At 62.1% G+C, this 16,163-nt stretch overlaps 1 protein-coding gene across 5 annotated transcripts in view; it reads right to left on the bottom strand.

Moving 5' to 3' along the window:
• Positions 1–2,825: 2,825 nt before the first annotated feature.
• BRF1 (BRF1 RNA polymerase III transcription initiation factor subunit) overlaps positions 2,826–16,163 on the bottom strand; it is a 79,946-nt gene continuing 66,608 nt past the window's right edge. For 3 of the 5 annotated variants that reach the window (XM_055287951.2, XM_055287953.2, XM_055287954.2), the window contains 8 exons: positions 15,580–15,846; positions 14,035–14,096; positions 13,115–13,196; positions 12,962–13,017; positions 11,507–11,763; positions 5,606–5,657; positions 4,657–4,828; positions 2,826–4,118 (listed from right to left, as the gene is read on the bottom strand). In XM_055287951.2, the coding sequence (XP_055143926.1) occupies positions 4,081–4,118; positions 4,657–4,828; positions 5,606–5,657; positions 11,507–11,763; positions 12,962–13,017; positions 13,115–13,196; positions 14,035–14,096; positions 15,580–15,846 (986 nt within the window). In that variant the 3' untranslated portion in view covers positions 2,826–4,080. Of the gene's footprint in view, positions 4,119–4,656; positions 4,829–5,605; positions 5,658–11,506; positions 11,764–12,961; positions 13,018–13,114; positions 13,263–14,034; positions 14,097–15,579; positions 15,847–16,163 lie in introns of all 5 variants that reach the window. The other 2 variants (XM_055287950.2, XM_055287952.2) reach the window with 2 other exon arrangements.

The following is a 16,163-nucleotide window of genomic DNA, read 5'->3' as shown; positions in this document are numbered from 1 at the left end:
CTACTCCCTCTGGCACTCAGAGTCTCCTGCAAAGCACCTGCACTCAGGAAAGCCTGGAGACAACCAGTGCCCCTGCAGGGACTTGAGGAAGCCAAAGTCAGGGGCGCAGATGCCTGGCCTGTCCCTCCCCTGGCCAGCGTGGTCCACACCCATACGGCCGGACCAAATGAACATGGGTCAAGAATAAGCCAGCGAGCATGTGAGCAGGCATGGCAGCCCCTCTACAGTTGGGGTACGGGGGTGTGGGCAGGCATGGCAGCCCCTCTACATTTGGGGTACGGGGGTGTGGGCAGGCATGGCAGCCCCTCTACAGTTGGGGTACGGGGGTGTGGGCAGGCATGGCAGCCCCTCTACAGTTGGGGTACGGGAGTGTGGGCAGGCATGGCAGCCCCTCTACAGTTGGGGTACGGGGGTGTGGGCAGGCATGGCAGCCCCTCTGCAGTTGGGGTACGGGGGTATGGGCAGGCATGGCAGCCCCTCTGCAGTTGGGGTACGGGTGTGTAGGCAGGCATGGCAGCCCCTCTGCAGTTGGGGTACAGGATTGTGGGGCATGGCCCAGCTTGTTCTCTGGGTCAGGAAGTGAGGTCGCTGGCACACATCCCTAAGGACTTGGCAAGGAGCCCAGAGGAGGCGAAGGGTCAGATCTTATGCCCCACCCTCCAACTCTGTGGCTCAAGGGGATCCATCCAGGGGGCTCTCCGCACCCCAGCTCCATGGGCTGCAGAGGCGAAGCCATCCAGGCACAGAACAGCTGGACCAAGACAATGGAGCTCAGGGCCGGCTGTGGTGGAGCCTCGGGCCTGACCCAGTCCTCAGCCCCACAGGCCCCACCCCCTCGCTCTATGGAGCTGTGCAGACACAGCTCCCGGGCACCCCCAAAGGTGGACACATGCTCTGACAAAGTCCTGGAGCCCCCAGGACCACTGAGCCCCAAACTGGCTGTTCCCCAGTCCTGTCAGGACCGTAACCTGGTATCCACAGGGTGGTGGCGGCCACCAAACACCAGGTTTCTAAGCCAGCCCATAACAGCCTCGGATGGCCCTGCTCTGAGCAGGCAGCAGGAGGCGGCGGTGGGTGCTCAGGGCTGGGGTGTGCACGCCTGGCAGGCCCGGCCCGGAAGACAGCATTAATGGGGACAGCTAGCAAGCTGAGCTGAGAATAGTGACGCGGGCTGAGAGGCTGGGTTCCCCCTTCCCCGAGGCTGCAGCATGGTCTGGTCCTGGCACTCGGAAAGGCCCAGGCAGAAGATGCCTGAGGTGCTGCTGGACATGCTGGCAGGCCCCGTGCAGCTGCAGCGTCACACCTGGCCAAGCACTGCTTCAGGCCTGTCAGCCTCCGGGCTGGGAGATGTGGCCCCTAAGCCACCTACAGGACCGAGCGATACAGACCTGAATGCACCCCTCGGGCTCTAAACTCCTGGCAGGGAAGGCCCAAACCCGGGGTTCCGGCCAGCACCCAAAGGGGCCTGGCCACTATGGCTGTCTACTCCCGGGCCGCAGCACCTCAGCACCTCGGCCACCCGTGTCGGTGTGGCACAGGTCCCCATGGCTCCAGGACCCCGATGCCGTGCTCCACACCGCATCCTCTCTGGGGAGGAGTCTTTCCCCCACCAGCCCAGAGATGCCCCACCTCCCCTCCAGCCACTGTGGGGCTTGACTCTAGCACACTGGTCACCGCCTGGCTCCGCCTGTGCCCCTCAGCTCCACACCCCAGCCATCCTCTCCCGTGCCCCAGCCCCCGAGCCCCACCCCCCTTCCATCCCCGAAGGGGGGACAGCCACTGCCTCCTGGGCCTCCCTTCCCCCTGGCCCTCACCTCCCACTCACCTCTCCACCCCTCCCTCTCCCTCCAGCCTCAGGTGGGCCCTTCAGCCAATATCCTAAACCACCTGTCGGCCAAGCTGCTCCTGCACAGGCAGCCTGGAAACCCTCTTTCTTGGCCTCCCGAGTGGAAATGCCCAGCCAGAGCCGTCTGTCCTGAAACCCCCTCCAACACCCAACTGCCCGCACAGCAGGTGTCCCTGGGGTGAGGATTCCTTCCCTCCTGCGGAGCTGCAGCCCACCTGTGCCTGGGGCCCCACAGCCTGGCAAACAGCACCACCAGAGCCAGACGCTGCCCCAGCCCTGCACCCCAGCACCCAGGCCGAAGGCTGGATCGCTGCACTGCCTGCCTCGCCTGTGCCCCTCAGCTGCACATCTGGTCTCCTCCCCAAATAAGATCTGGTGGCAGGTTTCACCCATTTCACTCCCCAAATCCACTCTCTTCGATCTCCAACAAAACCCCCACTCCATGTCACCTGGCTGTCATCTCTGGCCCGGCCCCAGTGGCCATCTGCTAGGCCGGGAGCCCCTCCAGCTGGTCCTCAGGGTTCCTCTAAGAGCACCCTCTCCAAGCCCCCATCCTGCGGCCCCACGGCCCACCTGTACCTCCCTCGGGGCCTCTGGGTGCCAGCTGTGACCCCCAGGCCCACCCAACCTGGCCCAGTTGCTGCTTCCTGTCACCCCAGCCTCAGTGAAGGCCCTGTGGGCTGGTCCTGCCATTTCAGTTTCTTCACAGCACTCACCTCCCAGTGCCCACACTGCGCTGGGGGCCCAAGCGGGGACTTGTCCACCCGGTCCCCTGTGGCACACTCATGTCCAGCCCAGGCTGATGCACACCCACTTACAGCTGCTGCAGTAGTTGGGGGGGCCTAAAGACCCCACACCCCTCACTCAGGGCAGCCTCTGGGTCTCGGGGGCTAATATCCACGGCCAGGCCGTGGAGCCAGCAGACCGACGTGTGGGCTGGCCACAGACTGCAACACGGAATCAAACAAGCCTCAGGTAATTTCTGTTAAGTAACAACAGATCTTTCTGCTTTACTAAATCTATTCTTCCCTCAAGCCTTCAAGAAGCCCTAGCAGGACCCAAGCTGGCTGCTGAGCTCTGGGCGGGGGTAAGGCGGGTCTGGCCTGCTGCGGGCCAAGTTGGGACAGGACATACAGCCCATTCCATGGGGAGGATGAGTCCCCTGGGGGTCAGCGCGGCACGGCTCTGCCTCAAGGCCACCCTCTCCTAAGGACACAGGGTGAAGCCTCCTCCTCGGCCACATCCGGGGCAGCCATGCCAGAGCTGAGACCCCCTACGGGTGGTAGTGGGGCCTTCCCATGAAGAGGTCTGGGGAGGCTCTCAGGCCTCCGTCTCCCCTCCCCCTGGATGGGAGGCCTGATCCAGCTCTGACAGGGAGCGCCGCTGCCCTCTGGCTCTGTCCACGGGGAACTCCCAGCGCCAGGACACTAGGCAGGCCATGCCCGCACTGCCTACAGAGCTATGCTCAGGACAGGTGGGCGTCGGTCTCAGCTGTCGAGCACTCAGTTCACCTGCCGGCAGCCACAGGGCTCCTGGGCACGCAACTCAAGCGGCCCTGCAGCAGGAGTCTGACCCCCATGCTGCTGCAGGCGGTGCAGGCAGTGGAGAGGGGGGTCTAGAGGAGGCAGGGGTGGGGGTGTCTGCCTCGGACGAGGCAGGTATCTGGATGCAGGGCCACAGCTGGAGGCAGAGGACCTTCAGCTGCTGCCTCTCAAGTGCCAGATCCTCAGCTCCCGCAGCTGTGCAAGACACCTACAGGGCTCCGGCTTCCACTCTGGCGGAGGCCGCTGGCGCCGAGTGCTGCTCAGGAGGGGACGGTGCGGAGGGTGGGCTGGGGACTCCAGAGCTGGTCCGGAGTCACAGGGCCAGCACACTCAGCCCGCCACACACTTGGACCAGCAGTGGGGCTGCCCCAAGCCTGTTTCCTTATAGTAGCAACACCACACTGCCAGCCTTGGAGGGTCCCCGGGTAGGTCGACGGCAGGCAGCGGGACCCAGCCCTGCGCACACCCGGCCCACATCTGATCACACGCAGATGGTTGGTCCGGTTTCCCTTGCTGGATAGAAACACAATCCCATAAGTTCCACATGGGATGAGGGCTGTGGGACAGGTGCCACCTGTCACCAGGGGTCTCGGCGCTGGGGCCTGCCTGCTGTGGTCCTGGAAGCCCGTCTGATGCTGAGGAGACCCACGAGGCCCTCTGCCAGGACATCACCTGCCTGGAGGCCACACTTCAGTAGCCATCGTCCTCATCGCCGTCACAGCCATAGTCTGCAGAGGAACACAGTCATGAAGCCCAGGGTCTCTCTCTGTGGGACCCAGGAACCCAGACCCCCCACTCGCCCTGTTCCTGGTGCCCCTCCAGAAGAATCCGGCTCCAGCCCCACTGGCCGTGGCCCCCGCGCCCTGCCAGGAGCCACCTTGGGCTCCTCTCCACCTCCCGCGACTGGCATGCACCCAGAGCAGGGCCTTGCTCCTCGTCGAGGGCACCTGCGAGCAGCGTGGGCTCCCTCAGCCTCCCTCCCTGGGCGTGCAGGTCCGTGCTGGTGTGCAGACCCGGGGACCTCGTGCTGCTGCCTGGGTGGCCCTCATGGCGGGTACCTCACCGTCCCTAGCCTCTCTGACCCTGGCTGGCTCCAACCTCACAATCGACGTGACCAATTTACAAAATGTCTTGGTTCAAATTTCTTTCCAGAGAGAAACAGAAATTTAGTCTGAAGCTAACAGGCCCAAGTTCAGGGATCATGAGGGGCAGTAGCTGATGCCTTTATTTCCCTTGAACCCCTCCCTGCTGTCGGGCCCCACCCACCGTTGCTGCCCATCATCTGCAGGGCACTGACGCAGGGCTCCCCGTCCTCCTCGTCGGGTTCCTCCTCGTCAGCCTCCTCATCAGGGTGGTATGACACGGGCCCGCTCTCCACCAGGACCGCCTGGGGCCTGGCAGGCTCAGCTCCGAGGGTGGGAGAGCTTGGGAGCAAAGCCTGAAACGAAGTGGAGCTCTGTGTATCGCAACAGACCCCTCGGACCCCCTAGGGCGGGTCCAGGATGCTCAGCCACTCCCACCACTCCAGTGGGTCCTGGGGTTCGCCAGGGCTCCCAGGCCCACTGGCCCTTTTTGGCTTCCTGGGGGCTGTGCCATGAGCTGTGTCAGCATCAAGATCCCACCCTCAGGCCTCTGCCAGCCCCCACTCCTGTACCCGACCGGGCCCCACCCCAGTGCTTGGGGAGCGTGCAGAAACCCTTTCCAGACCACAGGCCTCGGCCCCCGGGGGCTTGGCCTGGCCTCACTCCCAGAACACAGACAGAGGCTGCTACCCCAGCCCCTGCCCCAGCCCCGCCACCTGCCAGCACCTTCACCCTGGTTTCCTGGGCCAGACCAGTCCCCAGCAAGTGACAGTCCAGGTGAAAGACCCCTGAGCCCTGGAGGGCTGGGCCTGTGACCTGGCAGTGCCTGCTTCCTACATGCTGGCTCCCTGCAGGCACCAGGCTCGCAGCAAGGCTGCTCACCCTTGGCCCGAGCGCTGAGCAGCAGGCACACAACGGTCCCCACTTCCTGCCCGCTCCTGCTCCAGCAACCCGGAGCTCCCGCCCTCGGGCCTCGATTCTCTGGCCACGCCAGGCCAGTACGGGGCAGCAGGGGCAGGCACCTCTGTCAGGCCTGCTCTCTCTGTGCTCACAGACCAATCATCTGGGCCCAGGAATAAATGGGAGGGCTGCCTCCCAAGGTCCCCCTGCCCTGGCTGCATGGGACAACGCACCTCTCCCCTGGCCGCCTTCTTTGCTGGCTGTGTAGACACCAAAGGCCTCAACCTGCAAAAGGAAGCACAGCATGGCGGCCTCAGCCCAGGCTCCCGAACGCCTGCCCACTTGTTCCCTTTTGCCCATCTTCACTTTCCCAGCGTTAATTGACCGTTTCTCGGTCCCTTTGGAAGTCTGGTTCTGCATCCAGGCTCTGTGTGCTCCATCAGTGCTCACTGCATGTCAACACAGAGCTCTGACCCGTTCACATTCTCAACAGGGTGCACCACTTGACACAGAAACACAGAAGCTGCAGACGCCCCACTCCCCAGCCCACTCCCCTTCCAACAGCACCTGAGCCCTCAAGGAGCTGCCTGGTGCCCTACCTCACTCAGGGAGGAGGGGAGGGAGGGTGAAGGGACACTGTCAGAGCCGAGACTGCTTCTCCAACCCTCACCAGGCCCAGGGCAATCCCTACTTCTGCTGACAACACCCTGCTCGCCGGCCCGCCACACACAAAGGCCAAAGGTGCCTTCCACATGCCAAGTCTTCTTGGAGACTGATGGTCCCCCCAGGGAGACAGGGGAGCCCACGGGAGAGGACGCAGGCATTACCTGCAACCTCCGGCATGGACACACAGGGCTGTCGGGTGGGCAATGAGAGGGCTCAGGGCCTGTGGGGAAGGACGTAGCCGGGGCAGAGCCCTTCCCTCCAGGGCGCAGCTGTGTGGGGAGGCGGCAGGGGGCCTGAGGCAGGGCCCTGCCTGGCTGTGACGTGTCAGATGAACCTCGGGACACTGGGAAGGGACCCCGTGACAGGTGGACATTAGCAGAACACCTAGACATGGAGCTCTGCTCAGGGTGAAGCTGACAGCAGGTGTGAGCCAGGCCGAGGCACCAGGCTCCCTATGTGGCCCCTCTCCAGTCTGGAGGCAGTGGGAGCCTGAGCTCCCAGGGCTCCTGGTGGTGCTGTATCCTCAGGCCAGGCCTCCAGCCTGGTTCCTGGAGCCTGACAGGTGCTGCTCCGCCCTCCCCACGCCCATCCCCAGGCCCACTGTGCAGTGGAGTGGGGGCCTCTGGGGATGGCAGCTGGCCCTGCAGTGGAGCTTCTCAGCAGGCTGACCTCGAGGAGACACCCCACTGTGGTCTCTGCAGAAGTGGCTGGCACTCCAGGAGGCAGGCCTGGCAGTTGGGTCGGAGGCCTGATCTTGGTGCGTGGGACTAAGTCCCAGGAGATTCATGCTCTGGAAGGTCAGGCCAGCAGGCCCCCATTGAGAAGGGCCCTGAGACTCCACTGGCTCAAGGAGAGGCAGTTTCTTTTTTTTCTTTTTTCCTTCCTTTTTTTTTTTTTCTGAGGCGGAATCTTGCTCTGTCACCAGGCTAGAGTGCAGTGGTGCGATCTCGGCCCACTGCAACCTCTGGAAGAGGCAGTTTCTTTGACTTCAGCAGACTGTACCTTAGCCAGAGAGGAGCAGATGCTGGCGGGCAGGAATACGGGGCCACAGGGAGAGCGGCGCTGTTACGAGGGTGCGCTTCCTGCAGGGACACACCCTCCCTCCCCGACCTGGCACTGAGGACAGGCTGAAATTCAAGCCACAAGGTCCTGCCGGACAAGTCCAGCTTTTCCAGAACCAGGAAGCGGCTGTGCCAGGCCTCACCCTAGGGGGCCAGAAAGCTCCCTACTGTTGCAGAGCCCAGCTGGAGAGAGGGTGCGTGGTGTTCAAGGGTGCAGAACCGCAAGGGCTCCCGGGGTCTGCGGGCTAGCTGGGGGCCTGTCTCAAGGGCTTCCCCTTCCACGCAGCATCCCGTGTGAAGCTGAGGCAGCCAGGCCACACGGGAGGGTCTGAGAGCGCCTGGAGAACAAGCTCCCACCTGGCATCACCTCGGCCATGGCTTTGGCCTGTAGGGGTGTCCCCAGCCAGGGGCCTGAGGATGTGGGGCGCTGTGCCCATTGTTCACACAAACCCACTGCTGGGCTCAGGCTGCTCCCTCTCACAGCCGCGCCAGCACCTGCTGACCCCGCTTGGCTGAAGCCCGGCCCCAGCCCAGCCTGGGGGCATCCTGGGGCCTGTAAGCAGGCAAGAGGGCAGCTCATCTGGTGGGCCCCCACTTTGTCCCCCTCCAGATATGGGCGCTGGGGCCCACGGCCCACACTGGCCCCTCTGCCTGTCCCCAGAGTGGGACGCTCAGGCATGAGGGCAAACTGATCTGCCTGGGCTAGAGGAAGACCCCGAGGGTCAAAGCAGCCCAAGTGACCACAGAGTGAGGAGGAGACAAGCTCGGAGGGAGTGGCTGCCCACACCCCTGGGTGGCTCAGCTGCCCATATCCCTGCATGGCCCAGCTCAGGTTCTGCAGTTGTCTGTCATCCGGGGAAGCATGCGTCACGACATGGGACCAGGGGCAGGTGGCCAGAGGGAGATGGGCTAGGCAGCCACCGGCAGCCAAAGAGAATGGAGGTGCAGCTCAGGCTGGTTCCCCCACAGCAAGGAGGGACTGTCATACCTGGGCCGCCCAAGGCAGCATAGCTGCTGCTGAGGGACGCTGTGTTCGCTGGGCTGAGGTAGTGCCCCCTCAGCCGAACCCCTCCTCGGTGGTCCCGCCCTACCTCCCCTCCCCACATCAGAGCCTCAGCCTCTTTCCAAGCAGTCCAAATCCCTTTTTCCTCACCCCAGTGTGGGTGAAAAGCTGCCCCCATGGGCTGCAAGGGCACCCGGGACATGCCCTTCTGTCCCCAGGTAGACCCCTCTCCCCTGCCCCACTGGAACTGCCTGAGCTGCCCAGGCCTGAGTGGGGGTGGGGGTGCGGGGGGTCGACGTATCCCCAGCCCTGAGGTCTTCATGCTTCCGTCTTAGAACACTAAATATTCACGAATCAGATCATGGCCATTTTGGGGGGAAGACTGATGGGTTTCTAACGCAGGAAGCAGGGCATGAACATGCAGATGTGTGTGCACACAGACTCACAGACGCGCACACACACTGCACACAGTTGAGAGACTTAAGACACACATGCCCCATGCACACAGAGAAACACACACTGTGTATACAGACACGGGTATGCACACACGCACACAGAGACACACACCTGTGCACCGCATTGTGCAGACATACAGGTACATGTGTTACACACACACTGCATGCACAGAGACACACACACTGCACGCACAGAGACACACACACTGCATGCACAGAGACACACACACTGCATGCATACACAGGCACACACATGCACACACACTGCATGCATACACAGGCACACACATGCACACACACTGCATGCACAGAGACACACACACTGCACGCACAGAGACACACACACTGCATGCACAGAGACACACACACTGCATGCATACACAGGCACACACATGCACACACACTGCATGCATACACAGGCACACACATGCACACACACTGCATGCACAGAGACACACGCAGGCATGCACACACAGGCACACACATGCACACACACTGCATGCACAGAGACACACATAGGCATGCACACCTGCACTTGCACACAAAAACTTACACACACATGCACACACACTGTGTGCAGTCACACATACAGGCACACACTGTGTGCACACACACAGGCATGCAGATGTGCTGTGTGCAGACACAGGAACACATGCACACACACACGTACTGAGTGCACCAACGCACACACGTACTGTGTGCATACGCACTACATGCACAGACGCGAGCACACATGCATGCACTGCATGCATAGACACAGGCACACACACATGCACACATACACTGCATGCACACAGACACAGGCACACACATGCTGCAGGCATACACAGGCACACATGCACACAGACACAGGCGCAAACACACTGCATGCATACAGATACAGGCACACATGCACATACACTGCATGCACACAGATACAGGCACACACACTGCATACACACAGGCATACATGCACTGCATGCATACAGACACAGGCACACACACATGCACACACTGCGTGTAGACACAAGCGCACACACACTGCATGCACACAGACACACAATACACACTGCATGCACACAGGCACACACACATTGCATGCATACACAGGCACACACATGCACACATTGCATGCACACAGGTACACACTGCATGCACACAGACACAGGTACACACACATGCACGCACTGCATGCACACAGACACAAGCGCACACACACTGCATGCACACAGACACAATGCACACACACTGCATGCACACAGACACATGCACACACACTGCATGCACACAGGCACACACTGCATGCACACAGACACAGGCACACACATGCACACACACTGCATGCACACAGGTACACACTGCATGCACACAGACACAGGCACACACATGCACACACACACTACATGCATAGACACAAGCACATATGCACATGCACACACACACTGCATACACAGATACAGGCACACACACATGCACATAAATACTGCATGCGCACAGACACAGGCACACACTGCATGCACACACACACCGCATGCACACAGATAGAGGCATACACGCACTGCATGTACGTGTATACACACACAGAGAGACACACATGCACACCCGGGCCCTGTCTGGGCCAGCTGGTCAAATGTGACAGAGGGGGCTGTGAACCCTGTAACCAGGCACCAGAATCACCCAACTGGGACAGGACCACCCCCAGCGCTGACAGAGGCTGGCTGGGCAGGCAGAGGACACGGAGACTAAGGCCTCAGATCCGACCTGAGAGTGCTCAGGCACAGGGGAACCCAGCCATAGACCTGCCCTGACTTCACCTCTGCCCCACGGACCTCCTACGTATGCCAGGAGCTGCGCTAGGAATGCACCCCCAGAGGACCACTGCGTGGCTGAAGTGGAGGAGACAGCCCATGCGGCCCTCCTGAGGGGCTGAGATGCCGGCTGAGAAGCAGCAGCTTGCAAAGAGGCTAGGCTCCCTCACAGAGCAGCACCTGAGCACCCCAGGGCAGGGCAGGGGCAGGGGCAGGGGCAGGGGCAGGGCCACAGCACAGCCGACTCTCACGGGGTGGAGTGGCCAGCCTAGCAGCTCCAAAGGCCAAGGAGAAACCACCGCAAATACCGCAAACAATAGGAGGCCCTGACGGGGTTGCTGAGGGTCAGCACTGCCCCACAGGCGGAAGCAGCTGCAGACAAGGCAAGAGATCCCAGGGAGCAGCAGGACCGGCAGACGCTCCCAGCCCAGAGACTCGCTGGGGCGGAGTGAAGGTCGGAACCACCGAAGGGCGGACCCAGAAGCTAAGCCGCCAACCCCATCTCCACTGCCAGAGGGACCCATGGACCAGCCACAGGCCCCTGAGATGCAGCAGGTGAGCCCAGCCGCCCTTGGCCTCATCAGGAGAACCTGCAGCCGCCACCCAGCGGCAAGCCGTGCAGAGGCCAACCCACTCCAAGGCGGCCCTGCATGGAGCTGCAGAGCCTCGTGACCCAGTGCGCTGAGGCCAGCACATCCCACCTTTGACCGTCCCTCAGCCACGTTCTCCACCCACATCCTCCTTCCTCAGCAGTGCGCCGCTCTCACCCACCACCTTGGCAGAGACGGCAATGCAGCCAGGGTGCGCAGAGTAGGCACAGGGCGGCAGGGCTGGGGGCTCTTCTTCCCCAACCCAGGCTGGAGAAGGGGCCGACCCCACTGATTGTCCCAGGCCCTCCTTGTGACAAAACAGAGCCTAGGCTGCAGGACCCCTCTGACAGCCGGACCAGCCCGTCGGCTCACAGCCCGCCAGGCCAAGGAGAGTTGAGACACTGTCAATGTGCCGGAGACGGCCCACAGGTCCCCAGCATGCAGGTGGCAAATGACACTCCAGGCACTTCTGTGGCCCCGGCTGGCCCCCGGCAGCTCCAGGACCCGAAGCCATGGGCCTCTGCCCGCCCTGGACTCCTGCCCTAACCCAGCCACTCAGGACGGGATGGTACCTTTTCCCCACACTGGTCACAGGGTCAGCCCCACTTCTGCTGGCCGGCGTCCTCCTTCGTGACAGCTTCCTGGCACTGGTGCTATGCTCGGGCTGCACATCCTCCCGGTGTGGGCTGCCCCCGCCGGCGCTGCTGAGGCCCCGGAGCACGCTGTAGTTGATCTTGCTGGAGATCTTCTTCTGCTCCAGCATCTTCTCGATTGCCTCCCTGGCGGTACTGGCCTGAATTGGCTCCCTTCGCTTGCAAGACTTCTTGGGCTTGATGGAAACACGCAAGAATATGCCTCCCATGAGTCACGCCCACTGCACTCAACCATCGGGGGCTCCATGTGAGGCCAGGAGTGCAGGCGGGTGATGCCTGGCTCAGGCCCTCAGAAGGGCTGCTCCTGCCTCCTCCTCCCAGAATGTGGGCCAGCCTGGCGCTCTCTAGGCCTGCCCACGTCAAATTCTGCCCTCCCAGGTGAGTGGGGAACGTGGGCTGGCATGGGTGCTGGCAGGGCCTCCAGACAGCAACAGCAGCAAACATGCCACAGGTGCCCAGTGCCCTGCTGCCCCTGGGTCCCACACAGGGCAGGGCCACATGCACACGGCAGGGCGATGTGCTGCTGCACTGTGAGGGCTGCAGCAGAGATGGCTACTCAGTGAAGACAGACAATCCATCCCAGCACCACGGCCCACGTCAAAGGCCCCAGCTGCCCGAAGACCCTGGATCTCACTCTAGGAGCTGGAGCCACAGACCACTTCAGGGCAATCAGCCTGCACCACCCCTGCTGCCCCCCACTGCACCATGACCTTCCCATGTGGCCCAGCAAGGCCTGGGACGTGCTGCTGGGTGGGGTGGAGTCCCTGGGCTCCTAACTCTCTGACCACAAGCTCCCCGGGTCCTCCTGAGTGGGTAGCCCCACATCTGCCATCTCAGCCACCTCCAGCTTGGTCCAAGGGACCCCAGTCTTGCAGGCAGGGAACTGGCTCCCTGTGTTCTCTCCTGCTCAGTCACTCGGAGGCTCAACCACTGCCGCCTGCACCACGAGGCTGAAGGCACATTCCACCAGAGTAAGCCAGCAGAGCCAAGTCACTGTGACGACCACAAGGCAGGGAGGCATTACAGTCGGACTTTCCCAGGTCATCAGAAGAGCAAACCCCAGTTACACAGGCAGGGACCCCAGCGTCCAGCCCCGAGTCTCAACAGTCTGCCCCGGTGCTGCATCCAGAAGGTTACCCCAAGGCTGAGCACACGCCCTCCAAGGTGAGGCCGACGGCTGGGTGCCTGTGGCCAGCACGGGTCAGGACCTGGTGGTTAGGGATGTGGGTCTGGGGTCCAGAGCACATGGCCTCCGGCTGCCTGCCCTGGGACCTAGCCCCTCCTGTCACATGGGGAAGGGACATTCCAGAGACATTTGCCCCCCGCAACCTGGAGACCCCCAAGAAGGCCAGGCCCAGCGTCACAGGTGCCCACCTTGTGCTCCTTGTAGATGCCGAGCTCCTTCTCTTTGGCTATTCTTGCTTCTTTTTCTAAAAGTTCAGAAAAGGGGCCAGCGTCACTGAGGGCCCACGCCCCAGGCCTGGGGACTGTGCGTCCTGCGTGTGAGTGCGGGCAGGTGGCACTTACCCCTCTGTTCCCGCAGGTACTCGGCGTTCTCCCTCATCCACAGCTCGGCCTTCACACGGGCTTCCGACTCATTCAGGATGTACTGGGTGAGCACAGGGAAGTGGGGCTGGCTTTTAGCCTTCGCACACCGGGGCATGCTAAGGTCGCGCTGGCCAGCGGGAAGTATGTCCACCATTAGAGGAAGGGGAACCCAGGGCAGCCTCTATTTAGTGCGGAGCCTGGGCTGAGGCCTCACCGCTCAGGGTGAGTTGAGGACCTGTTGCTCCTTTGCCTGTCCCAAGGCCAACCACGCAGGCCACGTGTGTGAGACCCTCTAGGGCAGCTTGCAAGCCCCACCGGCACCAGGACCCTGGCCAGCCAGAGTGCAGGCCACAGGTCTCCACAAAGGGGCCAAGTGACGGTGAGAGCCTCCCACTCAGGTACAGATGGGCCAGGCTGGAAGGGTCTGAGGCACCACGTGGCCATGAAATCAGGGAAGAAGACTTCCTGCCTGACAGACGGCAAGTATGTTGAGATAAACTGCAAAAAGCTGGTCCCAATGGCTGGAAGCCCTGGGGTTTGGGGGCGCACAGCGCATGTGGAGTCAGTGGGTGCCCTCTTGTGTCTAGAGACCCCTCGAGGGGCTGACCCTGGTGCTATTTGTGTGATGCGTGCTTGCCGCAGGCTACGTGCCCAGAGGGCCGCGAGGGCCAGGTGCAAAGCCAGGGGCCTCTCGACAGGCCGCCCCCGAGCCAACACTGGATAAGAGAGTCTGGGGGTGGGTCCCGGGAATAGTGGCTAGAAGGCCAGGAGCCCACTTCACCCAGCGGGGTGGGCTCTGGGCAGGGGAGGTGGCCAACCCCGCCCGGCCACTCAGGGCTCCTTGGGCTGCAGCGCCCTCCCAAGCCCAGTCCCTCCTGGGAAGGGGTGCTGCCACTTACCCTGTCAATCTCTAGGTCGTCAATGCCACTGAGGTCCAGCTCACCGTCTCCCAAAGCATCTTCTGGAGGGAAGCACAGAATCAGCGTCACTCAGGGCCAGCTCTGATTACAGGAGCACGGCCACCACCTGCGCTGGCTCAGGACCCTGGGTCTGGGCTAAGGGCCTTCCAGAACCCCGTCCCCTCCTCTGCACTGGTGGGTCGTGCCCTGTTTGCCCACATGGCCACACCTCGTTAAATGCTTAGCTCAGGATGCTAAGTGAAGCCAGCAGAACGCTAAACTGAAGCTACAAAGGAAAACCCCAGCACTTCTGTGTTTTTTGTAAGAAAGCAACTTTTTAAGATCAGGAGACAGAGGCTGTCAGGCCCCAAAGACCGAGGGAGGGCATAAAAGCTGGGCAGGGAAGAAAGGCCAGGCCACGGAGTGAGACGGGGGTCTGTGCTCGGGGGAGCCAGCTCTCCATCACTGAGCCCACAGGTCTGGGGATAGAAATGATTCCAGAGTCCAGGCCTGAGGGAGCTTTCCATGATCATGCTCAGGACACCCCAAAACCTGCCTGTCACCCCTGCCCAGCCCCATACGGTCCAGGCAGCATCTGCACAGCCTGGAACTGGGACAGCCTCCTTGCCACAGCCCCACGCCATAGCTGCCTGCCCCGTGCCGCCAAGTCAACTCCAGCACAGGGCCAGACTGTCTGAGGTGCTCTCCTGCCACGCTGCCGAGGCCTGAGATGGCTCCTCTCAGCACCCACAGGCAGCCCTCAAGGCCCCCCACGGCCCTTCCTCAGCCCCAGCCAGAATGGCCCTTTCTGCTCAGGGTCACTGTGCCACTGGCTGCCCCAGGGCCTGTGCACGTCCCCTCTGCCCGTTGCTCTGTGTGACTCGCCTGGGTTCCACCCACACAGCAGCCCCCAACCATCAGGACTGTCTCCACCCCTGGTCCAGAGGTCACTTGATAAACATTCGTCTGGCTCCTCACAGAGGCCAGGAGGGTGAAGCGCTGCAGGAAGGTCTAGGCTCTCAGCCAGGGAAGCCTGTCCTGGCAGGGATGGGGGACGGGACCCACCTTTCTCCTAGAGCTCCCAGCCAAATGGGCAGGGTCGGGGGGGGAGCAAGATGGGCATGGTGGCCTGGCCTGGGCACTATGGGGCAGGGGTGCCTCGTCATTGCCGTGCCCAAGCTCAGCAAGTGACACTCCCCTGACCATGTTGGACAAGCAGATGCGGGGTGGAGCTGCCCCATGGGACTCCTGGACACAACTTGTGGGCTCCACTCTCCGTGGCCCGTGACCTGAAGGCGGTCCCAGTGAGGGTGACGAGACTCACTGCATTCTGGCGTCGGCACACACCCAGTTCTTCACGCCAAGACCACTGACGTCCACACAGCCCCATTGGGGGGACTGGTGGTGCCACCACCCAAACCCACCGCTTGAGAACACCACACCTCCCAACAGAGGATGGCAGCATCCGGCTCTCCCCACGAGAGGGACACGCCTGAAAGCTCTCCCGATGACCTCAGCGCCCCCCAGGGCCCCATCAGAACTCACTGGGGTCGCTGCTCTGAGAGGAGATGCATTCGCGAATGGAGTCTGAGATGCCCAGGCTGGCTGCAGTGGGGAGGGGGTCCAGCAGGGACCCCAGGGCCGGAGGTCTGCCGCCCCACGCGGGGCTTCCTGTTGCTTCCGAGCTGCCGGGGGTACCGCCAAGGAGCTCCCGGTATAAGTCCTTGTTCAGGTGGCTGGCCGCGGCCTCCAGCTCCTCGTCCTCCGTGTCCTCCTCACCACACAAGCTGGACGTGGTGTCCTCGGCGGATCCTAGGTGTACACAATCCACACACCACCTGTTAACCAGGCAGACGGCCAGGGTGCCCACTTTTGTGACAAAAAACAACGCTATCAAGCTGCCAGGTAACCCATAGAACGGCTGTCAGTGCACGGTGCCTGGAGGTCAGGTGCCAAAGAACGAGCCTCAGCCCACACCTCGCACTGCACACGAAAGTTAGCTCAAAGCAGATCACAGACCTAGGGGAACAGTTAAAGTACAGACATTTCAGACAAAAACGTAAAAGAAAAACTTCGTGGCCTTGGATAAGGCAAACGTTTCTAATGGTTCTAAAAGCAGAATCCATAAA

This window comes from Symphalangus syndactylus, chromosome 8, assembly GCF_028878055.3.
Source record: "Symphalangus syndactylus isolate Jambi chromosome 8, NHGRI_mSymSyn1-v2.1_pri, whole genome shotgun sequence".
NCBI classification, from domain to species: Eukaryota; Metazoa; Chordata; class Mammalia; order Primates; family Hylobatidae; genus Symphalangus; species Symphalangus syndactylus.
Note: the sequence above shows the minus strand (reverse complement) of the source record. Positions and strands in the feature narration are given on the sequence as shown.